Raw genomic sequence first — 15,394 nt, forward strand, 5'->3', positions numbered from 1 at the left:
CACATTAATCGGACCAGTCTGAAAAATACAGTACTTTAGCATGATTTCAGAAAATTTACTGACAAAACATTTGCTGGTGGATTACGTCCAAATCTGTCAAAACAAAACACTATGTAGTGGCTTTTATTAAGCTACTGTAACATTACAATGCAAGCATTAATGACTATTATCTAGTTGCTTTTACTTACTTTTATTTTTGCTTTTATTTACCAAGATGAGCGCCAAATGACCTGACTTGTCTTAAAGGACTTTGTCACTAGCGAAGTACACGCCACATATAAAATGCATTCAGTTGTTATTCTCATGCTAGGTAGCGGTACGAGTCTGGATAAATTGAGGATACATTTTATTTATTTTTATTTTTTTCAAATAGGGATCATGATTCTCCCACGATTCTGAATAGACAATTAAACAAAATAACAAGTTTTAGTTTACTAGAGGTTCTGACAAAATGTTGATCGCTGCAGTCTATTTAAAAAAAAATGCTTAATTAATTTGAAATATTAAAAAAAAAATCAGGTTGAGTTGAATGATTCAATAGCCGCGTTTCCATTTCCCTTCAAATTGCGCAAATTGAAATTGCGAATTGAAAATACGCCCAATGGTAACACGTAATTTTTGCAAAAACTCCCGTTTATCGCAAAAAAAGTTTTTACGCTCGCATGAGGAGGTTTTTCAGGCAATTCGAAAAAGAAATATTTCGCAAAACTGCAATGGAAACAGTTTTTGCGCATTTACAGTCACCTGACGTAGATGACGCGGTGTGTTTGGACAGAATACGAGACAGAGTTCTTTATTAAATTCATAAAAGACAAAAGAATTACAGGAATAATGGATTCTAAACCTCAAATAAATGCCAAAATCAAGACCTCGAAGCAGAACTGAGGGAGAAACACCCAGAAACACCTCATATGTGCCGCTCACAAGTATAAGGGTCGTTCCTCACCATTAATGCTTGGAAAACACACATATACATCTCCTTCGGTTAATAATAATGGCCAGTGCAGTGGCTGGGATTAGTACATAAACCTCCATTTTGGAATGATTTTACTGATCGCGAGAGTAAAAAATGAAGTTTTAGTCGCATTACAGCGGTTAATGGAAACGCCGTCATTTTGCAATAGTTTTTTGTCGACATTTAGAAAAAAAAAATGCAAAAGTGTTGCGCAAATCTGTTATAGAAACGCGCCTAATGACTCACTCATAAAGACTCTTTTCATTACTGGATGAATCAGCGTTTTGGAACAAATCTCTTGAATGAATGATTCAATGACAAACACATTTTTTAAACAGTCACTTGGCGCCACCTACTGGTGTAACGATGAAATTGATACAATCTTCATTTGAAGCATCAAGTTACTTCCAAAAGTTAATTCCCTCTATTTTGATCGCTACCGTAGACATCAGTGTTTATATCCGAACAATATACTTTTATCCCAGTACTTCTGTGATAATTTGAACGATTATCTGAAATAATGAGACTGGTTAAAAAGCTGTTTGATGACAACGGCTCTCTGGATCAGAACGCAGATCTGAATCGGTGTTGATCGTACTTGTCAAAGGTTTAATAGACATAGATGAATCGTTGTCATAAGATCGCATGGATGTTTGAATCAAGATTGGCATCTTTTAACGATTAATCGTGCAGCTCTAGTAAATGCTGAGGATCAGGTCAAGAGCTAATGTTTTTGATTGCTTTCCTTTTGAAGGGAAATGGTCAACGCTTGGTTTGCTGAGCGTGTCCACTCCATTCAGCCGTCTAGGGAAGCATCAAAAGCCCCGCAGGAATCTTTAACGGTCCTTCATCCAGCCGATGCCCCGAGTCCGGCTCCATCCACTCCAACACGGAAGATCTCAGCGTCTGAGTTCGACAGGCCGCTTCGGCCCATTGTGGTGAAAGACGCCGAGGGTTCGCTGACTTTCCTAAGCGACACAGAACGGGTTCAGATGCCTCTTCCTCCTTCCCAGCGCGCAGATGTGGGCGGAGGGATTATGAATTCAGGAGATCGCCAAAATGGTGATCGCTGTGCTCGTTTGTTGGACCTTGTACGCGATGTTTCAAGTCACTTGGATCTTACTGCCCTCTGCCACAAGATCTTCTTACACACTCACGAGTTGATCGCTGCCGATCGCTACTCGCTCTTCTTGGTTGGAGAGGACAGTTCAAACAGAAAGTTCCTGGTTAGCCGGCTCTTTGATGTCGCGGAAGGATCCACTCTTGAAGAGGCTTCAAACAGCGGCATTCGCCTCGAATGGAACAAAGGAATTGTGGGATATGTGGCAGCCACTGGACAGCCTCTGAACATCAAGAACGCATATGAGGTGAGCATGTCATTTCACCTGCGGTTTACCATTTAAGTGCTGACTATAAATGAGACAACCTAAATTCATCTCTGTGCTGAACATCATGTGACATTATAAAGTCAATTATTTTATCCCTTAAAACTCATCTTTGATCACTAAAATGACATATTTTTTCCTTGGAAAATGCCTTAAAATTGTTTGAAAGTAACTCGACACCCTTGCCTCATTTAGTATGCGCGGTTCTATGAATATGCAAATGAGCCCCGCCTCCACTCACTCACTCAGCTCAGAGATCCACTGGTTGACGATCACACGTTGATCTGATTGGTTACAAGGTAGTTTGTGACGTCAGAAACACCAGCGATTTCAAAGCGTGTTTTTGAGACTGTCTTTGGTTCACTGCAGTTTTAAGGAGGAAATACTCAGCAATGCTGTCGACTTATGAACTTACACATGGTTTGTCTTAAAGCACATTAAAAACACCACATAGACATGACAACATTAAAAGCTGGATTTTCAACACAGGGGGACTTTAAATGAGAATGACTTACAAATTGCATAAAATAAATATGAATTATTGGTGGCAACATGAGCAACAATATCATGAAAACAGCAAAGCTATTCTAGTAACAATGCTAGTTTTCTTCTTTATGTGCTCACAATGAAAAATGCCAATTATCCAGTACGGATAAAATAGTATAAACACTCTTGCTTGTATTTTAAGACGTGTGTCTTAATGAGATGGTCTAGTTACTTAAGAATAAGATAATGTCTCACTATTAAGACAAAGTTGTTAAAATTTAAAATTTACTTTTATCTCAGTAGTCTCAGACAGAATTGTTTGCACTGATAATGAGTCATATTTTAACATATTAATGTCTTATCTGATGCTTCTATATTATTTTGTCATGTGCATATAAGGAAACTCTTCAGTTTGAGAGACTTAAATAACATTTGCTGCTTTATAAGTCTCCTCAGAAACGTATTTTAGGCTATCTCTTAAGGCCTTTGATTAGATTTAAATGTTGTTACGCAATTCAGTTGCTAACCAACAGTTTGTATAATGATAGCAGGTATTTTTAGCTCTTTGTAATTTAGTTTAATTGCGCTTCTCCCTGACACAGGGAATGAGAGAGAAAGAATGAAAGATTAAAGTGAAGAACAGGATGTGTCTGATTACGGTGAACGCAAATCCTGAACCATGTTTGCCTGCGAGACACTGTGTCTTATGAAGATGCAAGGCTTATAAACATGAAAACTTCATGATGAGGTTTTAGAATATTAGAACATGATGAAATCAAGAAATCAAGTTATTTGTCTTAATTTGTCTTGATTACTTAAAGGTGAAGTATGTGATTTCTGTGCCAAACAGAACTGCAGTTGCTCTGGTGTTGCAAGACCTGCTAAATCTGTAAATGTCATGTAAATGAATCACTGGAGCCACAAGATATGAAGAAAATGAAATCATGACAATGTTGATAGGAGAACCGACACACGGTCCCAAGGCCACGCTAACCAGACACATCATAGTCCTCAGTTTGAGCTAAACATTACATTGGAGATCAAACAAGGCAGTGAAAATGATTTTTGGGGTAGAAACTCAATATTAAAGTGACCCTAAAGTCTCCTAGATGTGTTTTGGCGTCTCCTATAACAGGTTTTCATGCATCCAAGGTCAAAAACACTTTAATTTTCTCATAATTTACACTGCAGCATAATCTCCTTTCTCTCAGTGTCTGAAACATTTCGTTCGAAGATTCAGTCTCTCTAAACCCCGCCTCTCTGAGAGCTGCTCTGCTCTGATTGGTCAGATGACTCAGTCTGTTGTGATTTGTCAGAAACCAAACGCTCATTATCATATCTGAATCTCAGCTCTTGATACACAGCAGAAAACAGCGTCTTCTCGACACGAACAACACGAACCAAACTCTTCCAGTCTCAGATAAACTACAGTGTTTGAGGGCGGAGCTAAGAGACCAGGGGAAAAGAGGGCGGGGCTAAGAGACGCTGTGCAGCCAATCAAGACCATAGACTGGAATTAGGCAAATTAGCTACAAATTTATGCGGATTCAGCGGGAAGTGAGACTGGAGTTACTGACGACTCGTTTCAGTTCAGAATCGCTTCTTTCTTTTAGGAGAAAATAAATGTATGATCTTTCACTTTTACATTCACAAAAGGTAATATTGGAAAAAGCACAATAGGGCCACTTTAAATTGAATAATTAAAAAATGCATTGTCTTATTAAATGGGCAGCTGATTTTTAAAATGCTGATATTAATGTAAGCCATGATAAATTCGGATGCCAAAATAAATTGGATTTGGGGTTGATGTTTCCCACTGTTTTTCCTGCATCAGGATCCACGCTTTAATGCAGAAGTCGACCAAATTACGGGATATAAGACGCAGAGCATCTTGTGTTTGCCCATCAAAAACCACCGAGATGAGGTAAGAGATCCAAAATCTTGAATTTTTACTCTTATATATGTAACATTTACCATCAAAACTTGAGTGCTGAGTCTGATGTAATGCTTAAAGGTGGTTGGTGTCGCACAAGCGATCAATAAAAGGTGTGGAGAGAACAGCACCTTCACAGAGCAGGACGAGAGGGTGAACACTTCTGCACTTTCTATATCATAGTCATTTTATTGTATCTCGTTCTGGCTCTATAATAATGGCTTTATTTTTCATCTGAAAAGGACTTTTCTTCATACCTGGCTTTCTCTGGTATAGTGCTACACAACGCACAACTCTACGAGACATCGCAGCTGGAGAACAGGCGAAACCAGGTATGCTGATTTCCCCACATTTTAGTAAGAAATCAGTTTGTATAGATGCAGATAAACCGTGACTTGGCGTGTTGTAGGTGTTGCTGGATCTGGCGAGTCTGATCTTTGAGGAGCAGCAGTCATTGGAGGTTTTACTGAGGAAAACGGTGGCCACCATCTTGTCTTTCATGCAGGCTCAAGAATGCACCGTCTTCATTACTGACAGAGAAACGGCTGTAAGACCAACATACTGCATCACATTTACTTCCAAAAAGCTTAAACTTTCAAAGAATTGGTGTGAGCGTAAAACATGGGAATATCAAGCATGTTTTGCATTTCTGTTGGCTATCCAAAATTTAGGATGCTTAAAACACCAAAGATTCACGAGGAGACGACGAGTTGAGCTTTTCTGAATCTTGGGCCAAAAAACATTGAGAACAACTGAACTATGGGGTTGTTTAGAAGATTAAAATATATAAAATACAAAATCTCTTTTATTTCGATTAATTCCAGAAATGTAATGGCGCATGACTAGTCTCTACAGAGTAACCCTTTCTTGTATATTTTCCCCCCCAATAATATTATGTTTTGGTAATAGTTCGCCACTGCTAATTCTCAGCATTTAGGCATTATAAAAGAGAGGCTGTGTTGGATATTTCCAGAACCGAGTGAGAGAGTTAAGACACTTGTGTCCTTTATAGCAGACTGAATTGCTTCCTTATTTTCCACTGACATTTACCTAATGTTCCCAAAATACCAAACATTTTTAAATTACATCTGCATTTCCTGAAGGAAATACCCGTGCTTGCAAAGCAGGAAAACAATGGTGTTTAATCAGTTTTACAGTAGGTAATCTTAGGCTTCAGGCTTTCTGTGCTGCGTCACAGTCTTAAACTTAGATGCGTTTCCATTCAAATGTGCAAATGTACCTCAAAATTGGATCAAAATTGGAAAAAGCAAATAAAGCAGCATTTCCATCCCATGTGTTCAAGAGAACAAAATAGTCACAACTTAGGAAATTGGTGCAATTATCAGAAATATAAACTGAAGCTTTTTCCCTCAAGTGTGTCTCTGAGCATCAGGCGAAACACAATAAACGCTGTCGTGTTCTCTGGCGTTCGGGAACACACTCGTGTGTGAGACGCTTCTGGAGGGAATTAAACCAGATCATTCTGATCACACACTTCGACTCCGGCGTTTCAGAAACACCAAACCAACATTAGAGATGCTGCGATGCCATTGGTCTGCTGGTTACTCCACTTATCCAATCACAGCTGACGCTGAGAAAAAGCCACATGAGTTTATTCTTGCGCATCCTGTAAATGTGTTTCCATCATAGTTTATGTGCATCGAATAAAAATGCATTCACGTCAGTTGAGCATATACGTTTCTTATGCACTTAATTACAAGAATTTATGCCCATCTTGGCTTTTCCATCCATCGTTTTTTATGCGATATCCCAAAATGCGCATAAAAACAGGATGGGAACAGCAAATCAGCTCTTGTTTTCTGTCAGCAAGAATCAACATGTAAATGACGCTGCATTTGCAGTGTAAAGGTTTGCATACAAAGATGCAAGGAGGAGAACACCAATCACAATTTAGTAAGCAAATAAATAAGACCAAACATTTCCATATTTTATTTTATTTTGTTATTGAGAGGAAAGCGTCCTGCACATATTTACATATTCATGTAAACGTCGGTTAGGCGTATAGGAAGGAACTGTCTTCTACATTTAGATGTCTAGGTGAGCTGTTGTGAAGGGGATCAAGGCTATCTTTATGAGGGAGTTCTGTGTATCATAATTCATAGATGTCATGTGTTAACCTAGAAACCTAGTTCTGCTCTGGGTTTCCGCAGCTTTACACAGTGTTTATAGTCCTCGGACTTTGCACTAAAGTTCAGCTGTGAAAAAAGAAAGCTCGTTAATTCTGTGAATTCCTTCTCGCAGTCACGTTGAGTGTTATGGAAACAGATTAACATTGGGAAAAACAGAGATGTACGATCACATCACAGATAAGCAATCCTCCAAGTGTCTTCAGATTTGGGGAAAGCGAAGTCTGCCAACAAACCCATATTCAGTGTTTGTTATGTGGTCGGGAATGTGGAAATGGAACTCATAGTTTATTGCATGTTTGTTTCAAACTTTTTTTTGAATGCGTTTCGTACTGAACTGTGCTTCATTCGTCATGAGCGGGAAATTCTAACCCTTCCAGAAATGCACAAACACGGGCACATTAAACCATGTGACTGCCGTTGAGTTTACACAGGCAAGCCAGACACTAATAGCATTAAAAAGCCTCAGAAATATGGGCCTACTTCTCTGTTAGACCTCTCTAAAGTTGCAGTGTAAGTAATTGCTGTTCTGCTTGTGTTACAGAACACATTCTCCAGTGTGTTTCACATGGAATATGAGGAGCTTGCAGGATCCGTGGACTTCCCGAACAGGTGGGGTTATCATAGAAATTACTATTATGTAATGCAAGGCAAAGTAGCAGGAATGTTCAATACAAGTTAAGCTATATGGAGTTTAGACTATAGACTTTAGCTTCAATACACCTGCCTTGAAGTTTCTAGTGGAATGTCTTTTTTATTATTTGAATATGATGCTTGAGGTTCACTTATACTGATCTCTTATAGGTAAATCAACTCACACTCGTGCTTTAAAGTCCCCCTGTGGTGAAAATCCGTCCATCTATGTGCTGTTTTTAATCTGCTTTAAGACAAACCATGTGTAAATTCATAAGTCGACAGCATTGCTGAGTATTTCCTCCTTAAAACCAAAGACAGTCTCAAAAACACGCTTTGAAATCGCTGGTGTTTCTGACATTTCAAGGAAAAAACGTGATCAAAAATGAGTTTGAGAGGATACATTTATTGACCACAGGGGACTTTAAACGATTCAAGAATCGGACATCCTTGTATATTTCATGAAACCACAAGGAGCTTTTAGTCTAGATTTTCAGTGATTTTCATATTCTCTTCCTCACACAAAGCTATGTCTTTAAGGGTGTGTTCACACTTAGGTTCGGCCTTAAAAATGAAACCAGGACTAACATGTATTATTTTGTTTTTTGATCTGGACCAAAAGAACCCAAACTACAAGTGTGAACACACCCTAAAAGACTTGCAATATAACTTACAAGAACACTTTTATGGGGCTTTTTTTTTGGTCATTTTGGAGCTTCACATCCTGATCCCCTTCATTTTCACTCTCATTATAAATAGAAAAGAGTGTCAGTTCACCTTTATGTTCCACAGAAGAAAGAAAGGAACAACATTAGGATGAGTAAACAGCGACAGAATTTTCATTTTTGGGATTTTTGGAATTACACATGAAGTTTATTTACTTAGTAATTTTAAGGCAACATATTTCCTCACTTTTTTAAAAAGTTGAATCAGCTGATCACTTTTTACAGAGTAGTGTGGTTTTTGTGTCTAAAACCATTTTCTGCATTGCTAGTATTAGCAATGTTGCACATCTATGAGATTGATTGTGATGATGTGTAGTTATAAGCAGGAGCGCTTCATCATTTGTGGATGTCTTTCACAGGGAATGTGACGTCAACAAGATTAACTACATGTACGCTCATTATGTCAAGAACAGTATGGAGTCGCTGAACATCACAGATGTCACCGAGGACCAGCGATTTCCATGGACTGTAAGTGCTCATAAATGCTTATTCATTCAAACATTGGGATGGGATCATCCCGATGTTTCAACGCTATCTCACGACCAATTCGTACGAATTCGTATGAGCGAGTAAAAGGTGGCTAATTCGCATGAATGAGTAAAAGGCGGCTACTTCGTACGAGCCAGTAAAAGGTGGCTAATTCGTACGAATGAGTAAAAGGCGGCTACTTCGTATGAGCCAGTAAAAGGTGGCTAATTCGTACGAATGAGTAAAAGGCGGCTACTTTGTACGAGCGAGTGAAATGTGGCTAATTCGTATGAGCGAGTAAAAGGTGGTTAATTCGCACGAATGAGTAAAAGGCGGCTAATTCGTACGAGCGAGTGAAAGGTGGCTACTTCGTACGAGCCAGTAAAAGGGGGATAATTCGTACGAGCGAGTAAAAGGCGGCTAATTCGTACGAGCGAGTAAAAGGTGGCTAATTCGTACGAGCGAGTAAAAGGTGGCTAATTCGTACGAGCGAGTAAAAGGCGGCTACTTCGTACGAGCCAGTAAAAGGTGGCTAATTCGTACGAGCGAGTAAAAGGCGGTTAATTCGTACGAGTGAGTAAAAGGTGGCTAATTTGTACGAGCGAGTAAAAGGCGACTAATTCGCACGAATGAGTAAAAGGTGGCTAATTCGTACGAATGAGTAAAAGGTGGCTAATTCGTACGAGCGAGTAAAAGGCGGCTAATTCGTACGAGCGAGTAAAAGGCGGCTAATTCGTACGAGCGAGTAAAAGGCGGCTAATTCGTACGAGCGCGTAAAAGGGGGCTAATTCGTACGAGCGAGTAAAAGGGGGCTAATTCGTACGAGCGAGTAAAAGGGGGCTAATTCGTACGAGCGAGTAAAAGGTGGCTAATTCGTACGAGCGAGTAAAAGGCGGCTAATTCGTACGAGCGAGTAAAAGGGGGCTAATTCGTACGAGCGAGTAAAAGGGGGCTAATTCGTACGAGAGAGTAAAAGGTGGCTAATTCGTACGAGCGAGTAAAAGGCGGCTAATTCGTACGAGCGAGTAAAAGGCGGCTAATTCGTACGAGCGAGTAAAAGGCGGCTAATTCGTACGAGCGTGTAAAAGGGGGCTAATTCGTACGAGCGCGTAAAAGGGGGCTAATTCGTACGAGCGCGTAAAAGGGGGCTAATTCGTACGAGCGAGTAAAAGGGGGCTAATTCGTACGAGCGAGTAAAAGGGGGCTAATTCGTACGAGCGAGTAAAAGGCGGCTAATTCGTACGAGCGTGTAAAAGGGGGCTAATTCGTACGAGCGCGTAAAAGGGGGCTAATTCGTACGAGCGCGTAAAAGGGGGCTAATTCGTACGAGCGAGTAAAAGGGGGCTAATTCGTACGAGCGAGTAAAAGGGGGCTAATTCGTACGAGCGAGTAAAAGGGGGCTAATTCGTACGAGCGAGTAAAAGGGGGCTAATTCGTACGAGCGAGTAAAAGGTGGCTAATTCGTACGAGCGAGTAAAAGGCGGCTAATTCGTACGAGCGCGTAAAAGGGGGCTAATTCGTACGAGCGAGTAAAAGGGGGCTAATTCGTACGAGCGAGTAAAAGGTGGCTAATTCGTACGAGCGAGTAAAAGGTGGCTAATTCGTACTAATGAGTAAAATGTAAAAGGGGGCTAATTCGTACGAGCGAGTAAAAGGGGGCTAATTCGTACTAATGAGTAAAATGTAAAAGGGGGCTAATTCGTACGAGCGAGTAAAAGGGGGCTAATTCGTACGAATGAGTAAAAGGTGGCTAATTCGTACGAATGAGTAAAAGGTGGCTAATTCGTACGAGCGAGTAAAAGGTTGCTAATTCGTACGAGTGAGTAAAAGGTGGCTAATTCGTACGAGCGCGTAAAAGGGGGCTAATTCGTACTAATGAGTAAAATGTAAAAGGGGGCTAATTCGTACGAGCGAGTAAAAGGGGGCTAATTCGTACGAATGAGTAAAAGGTGGCTAATTCGTACGAGTGAGTAAAAGGTGGCTAATTCGTACGAGTGAGTAAAAGGTGGCTAATTCGTACGAATGAGTAAAAGGGGGCTAATTCGTACGAATGAGTAAAAGGTGGCTAATTCGTACGAGTGAGTAAAAGGTGGCTAATTCGTACGAACGCGTAAAAGGGGGCTAATTCGTACTAATGAGTAAAATGTAAAAGGGGGCTAATTCGTACGAGCGAGTAAAAGGGGGCTAATTCGTACTAATGAGTAAAATGTAAAAGGGGGCTAATTCGTACGAGCGAGTAAAAGGGGGCTAATTCGTACGAATGAGTAAAAGGTGGCTAATTCGTACGAATGAGTAAAAGGTGGCTAATTCGTACGAGCGAGTAAAAGGTTGCTAATTCGTACGAATGAGTAAAAGGTGGCTAATTCGTACGAGTGAGTAAAAGGTGGCTAATTTGTACGAGTGAGTAAAAGGTAAAAGGTGGCTAATTCGTACGAGTGAGTAAAAGGTGGCTAATTCGTATGAATGAGTAAAAGGTGGCTAATTCGTACGAGTGAGTAAAAGGGGGCTAATTCGTACTAATGAGTAAAATGTAAAAGGGGGCTAATTCGTACGAGCGAGTAAAAGGGGGCTAATTCGTACGAATGAGTAAAAGGTGGCTAATTCGTACGAATGAGTAAAAGGTGGCTAATTCGTACGAGCGAGTAAAAGGTTGCTAATTCGTACGAGTGAGTAAAAGGTGGCTAATTCGTACGAGCGCGTAAAAGGGGGCTAATTCGTACTAATGAGTAAAATGTAAAAGGGGGCTAATTCGTACGAGCGAGTAAAAGGGGGCTAATTCGTACGAATGAGTAAAAGGTGGCTAATTCGTACGAGTGAGTAAAAGGTGGCTAATTCGTACGAGTGAGTAAAAGGTGGCTAATTCGTACGAATGAGTAAAAGGGGGCTAATTCGTACGAATGAGTAAAAGGTGGCTAATTCGTACGAGTGAGTAAAAGGTGGCTAATTCGTACGAACGCGTAAAAGGGGGCTAATTCGTACTAATGAGTAAAATGTAAAAGGGGGCTAATTCGTACGAGCGAGTAAAAGGGGGCTAATTCGTACTAATGAGTAAAATGTAAAAGGGGGCTAATTCGTACGAGCGAGTAAAAGGGGGCTAATTCGTACGAACGAGTAAAAGGTGGCTAATTCGTACGAATGAGTAAAAGGTGGCTAATTCGTACGAGCGAGTAAAAGGTTGCTAATTCGTACGAATGAGTAAAAGGTGGCTAATTCGTACGAGTGAGTAAAAGGTGGCTAATTTGTACGAGTGAGTAAAAGGTAAAAGGTGGCTAATTCGTACGAGTGAGTAAAAGGTGGCTAATTCGTACGAATGAGTAAAAGGTGGCTAATTCGTACGAGTGAGTAAAAGGCGGCTAATTCGTACGAATGAGTGAAAGGTGGCTAATTCGTACGAGTGAGTAAAAGGCGGCTAATTCGTACGAATGAGTAAAAGGTGGCTAATTCGTACGAGTGAGTAAAAGGCGGCTAATTTGTACGAATGAGTAAAAGGTGGCTAATTCGTACGAGTGAGTAAAAGGTAAAAGGTGGCTAATTCATACGAGTGAGTAAAAGGGGGCTAATTCGTACGAGTGAGTAAAAGGTGGCTAATTCGTACGAGTGAGTAAAAGGTAAAAGGTGGCTAATTCGTACGAATGAGTGAAAGGTGGCTAATTCATACGAGTGAGTAAAAGGGGGCTAATTCGTACGAGTGAGTAAAAGGTGGCTAATTCGTACGAGTGAGTAAAAGGTAAAAGGGGGCTAATTCGTACGAATGAGTGAAAGGTGGCTAATTCATACGAGTGAGTAAAAGGTGGCTAATTCGTACGAATGAGTAAAAGGTGGCTAATTCGTACGAGTGAGTAAAAGGTGGCTAATTCGTACGAATGAGTAATAGGTGGCTAATTCGTACGAGTGAGTAAAAGGTAAAAGGGGGATAATTCGTACGAATGAGTAAAAGGTGGCTAATTCGTACGAGTGAGTAAAAGGTGGCTAATTCGTACGAGTGAGTAAAAGGTAAAAGGTGGCTAATTCGTACGAATGAGTAAAAGGTAAAAGGTGGCTAATTCGTACGAGTGAGTAAAAGGTAAAAGGTGGCTAATTCGTACTAATGAGTAAAATGTAAAAGGGGGCTAATTCGTACGAGCGAGTAAAAGGGGGCTAATTCGTACTAATGAGTAAAATGTAAAAGGGGGCTAATTCGTACGAGCGAGTAAAAGGGGGCTAATTCGTACGAATGAGTAAAAGGTGGCTAATTCGTACGAGTGAGTAAAAGGTGGCTAATTCGTACGAGTGAGTAAAAGGTGGCTAATTCGTACGAATGAGTAAAAGGGGGCTAATTCGTACGAATGAGTAAAAGGTGGCTAATTCGTACGAGTGAGTAAAAGGTGGCTAATTCGTACGAACGCGTAAAAGGGGGCTAATTCGTACTAATGAGTAAAATGTAAAAGGGGGCTAATTCGTACGAGCGAGTAAAAGGGGGCTAATTCGTACTAATGAGTAAAATGTAAAAGGGGGCTAATTCGTACGAGCGAGTAAAAGGGGGCTAATTCGTACGAATGAGTAAAAGGTGGCTAATTCGTACGAATGAGTAAAAGGTGGCTAATTCGTACGAGCGAGTAAAAGGTTGCTAATTCGTACGAATGAGTAAAAGGTGGCTAATTCGTACGAGTGAGTAAAAGGTGGCTAATTTGTACGAGTGAGTAAAAGGTAAAAGGTGGCTAATTCGTACGAGTGAGTAAAAGGTGGCTAATTCGTACGAATGAGTAAAAGGTGGCTAATTCGTACGAGTGAGTAAAAGGCGGCTAATTCGTACGAATGAGTGAAAGGTGGCTAATTCGTACGAGTGAGTAAAAGGCGGCTAATTCGTACGAATGAGTAAAAGGTGGCTAATTCGTACGAGTGAGTAAAAGGCGGCTAATTTGTACGAATGAGTAAAAGGTGGCTAATTCGTACGAGTGAGTAAAAGGTAAAAGGTGGCTAATTCATACGAGTGAGTAAAAGGGGGCTAATTCGTACGAGTGAGTAAAAGGTGGCTAATTCGTACGAGTGAGTAAAAGGTAAAAGGTGGCTAATTCGTACGAATGAGTGAAAGGTGGCTAATTCATACGAGTGAGTAAAAGGGGGCTAATTCGTACGAGTGAGTAAAAGGTGGCTAATTCGTACGAGTGAGTAAAAGGTAAAAGGGGGCTAATTCGTACGAATGAGTGAAAGGTGGCTAATTCATACGAGTGAGTAAAAGGTGGCTAATTCGTACGAATGAGTAAAAGGTGGCTAATTCGTACGAGTGAGTAAAAGGCGGCTAATTCGTACGAATGAGTAATAGGTGGCTAATTCGTACGAGTGAGTAAAAGGTAAAAGGGGGATAATTCGTACGAATGAGTAAAAGGTGGCTAATTCGTACGAGTGAGTAAAAGGTGGCTAATTCGTACGAGTGAGTAAAAGGTAAAAGGTGGCTAATTCGTACGAATGAGTAAAAGGTAAAAGGTGGCTAATTCGTACGAGTGAGTAAAAGGTAAAAGGTGGCTAATTCGTACGAGTGAGTAAAAGGCGGCTAATTCGTACGAATGAGTAATAGGTGGCTAATTCGTACGAGTGAGTAAAAGGTAAAAGGGGGATAATTCGTACGAGTGAGTAAAAAGTAAAAGGTGGCTAATTCGTACGAGTGAGTAAAAGGCGGCTAATTCGTACGAATGAGTAATAGGTGGCTAATTCGTACGAGTGAGTAAAAGGTAAAAGGGGGATAATTCGTACGAATGAGTAAAAGGTGGCTAATTCGTACGAGTGAGTAAAAGGTGGCTAATTCGTACGAGTGAGTAAAAGGTAAAAGGTGGCTAATTCGTACGAATGAGTAAAAGGTAAAAGGTGGATAATTCGTACAAATTCGTACGATTTGTCTAGGGGCGGAGTCATGGGTGGGTCATTCGTTCGAATTAATACGAATTGGGCAACTCGTAAAATATGCACGATACGAATTAGCCACCTCGTAAAAATTCGTAAGAATTGCCGTGAGATTGGGTTGGATGGTTCTGGGATTTAACAGAGCTTTTATTCATTCAAGCATTCACTTCCCACACTTTGCACTGTAAACTGCCTCGTTTGCCCAAAGCTGCTCGAATTTTAAACTTTGCAATTGCATTTGTTTGTTTTTTCCCCTCATTTCTTTTCGGAAGAGTGAAAATCTAGAGTCCTCGAACGGTCAAATCAAAAGTCTTCTCTGCACGCCAATCAGGAATGGGAAGAAAGATAAAGTGATAGGTATGTGTGTTTTCAATATTTCACAATCTGAGCTGTTAGTCAACGTCGTTCCTAACATGATCAAAAGCATTTATTAGTGGTGCTACTAAGACAAACATTGATATTACGATTGCTCATATGACGCTTAATCATCCCACACCAATAAATGACACCTCAAATTGTGAAACTAGATGAAAGTGTAGAAGAAAAGAAAATTAGTGAAAACAAAATCTCATAGATTTACATGGACGGAGAGACCAGAATATCATCTGATGGTGTTTTTTTTTTGTACTTGCACCTTAGACACCTCTCATATTTTCTTCTGAATGCATAAAAATATAGACATACACAACATTTCTCATGCATTTTTAACTGACGTCATTAAGTTTCTAAACAATGACCACCATCGTGATGCTGGTCGAATTCAAGCGCAATATTAACCGTATAAA

The 15,394-nt window shown here is 40.3% G+C and overlaps 1 protein-coding gene across 3 annotated transcripts in view; it reads left to right on the plus strand.

Annotated features, from left to right (window-relative positions):
• The window catches only part of pde5ab (phosphodiesterase 5A, cGMP-specific, b), a 58,361-nt gene that overhangs the window by 19,141 nt on the left and 23,826 nt on the right, over window positions 1–15,394 (plus strand). For all 3 annotated transcript variants that reach the window (XM_079866850.1, XM_079866848.1, XM_079866849.1), the window contains exons 2-9: window positions 1,710–2,322; window positions 4,661–4,750; window positions 4,841–4,912; window positions 5,002–5,091; window positions 5,169–5,306; window positions 7,451–7,518; window positions 8,624–8,732; window positions 14,882–14,966. In XM_079866850.1, coding sequence (XP_079722976.1) covers window positions 1,710–2,322; window positions 4,661–4,750; window positions 4,841–4,912; window positions 5,002–5,091; window positions 5,169–5,306; window positions 7,451–7,518; window positions 8,624–8,732; window positions 14,882–14,966 — 1,265 coding nt within the window. The remainder of the gene's footprint in view (window positions 1–1,709; window positions 2,323–4,660; window positions 4,751–4,840; window positions 4,913–5,001; window positions 5,092–5,168; window positions 5,307–7,450; window positions 7,519–8,623; window positions 8,733–14,881; window positions 14,967–15,394) is intronic.

The sequence above is a fragment of the Squalius cephalus genome (genome assembly GCF_949319135.1).
Source record: "Squalius cephalus genome assembly, chromosome: 3".
Lineage (NCBI taxonomy): Eukaryota > Metazoa > Chordata > Actinopteri > Cypriniformes > Leuciscidae > Squalius > Squalius cephalus.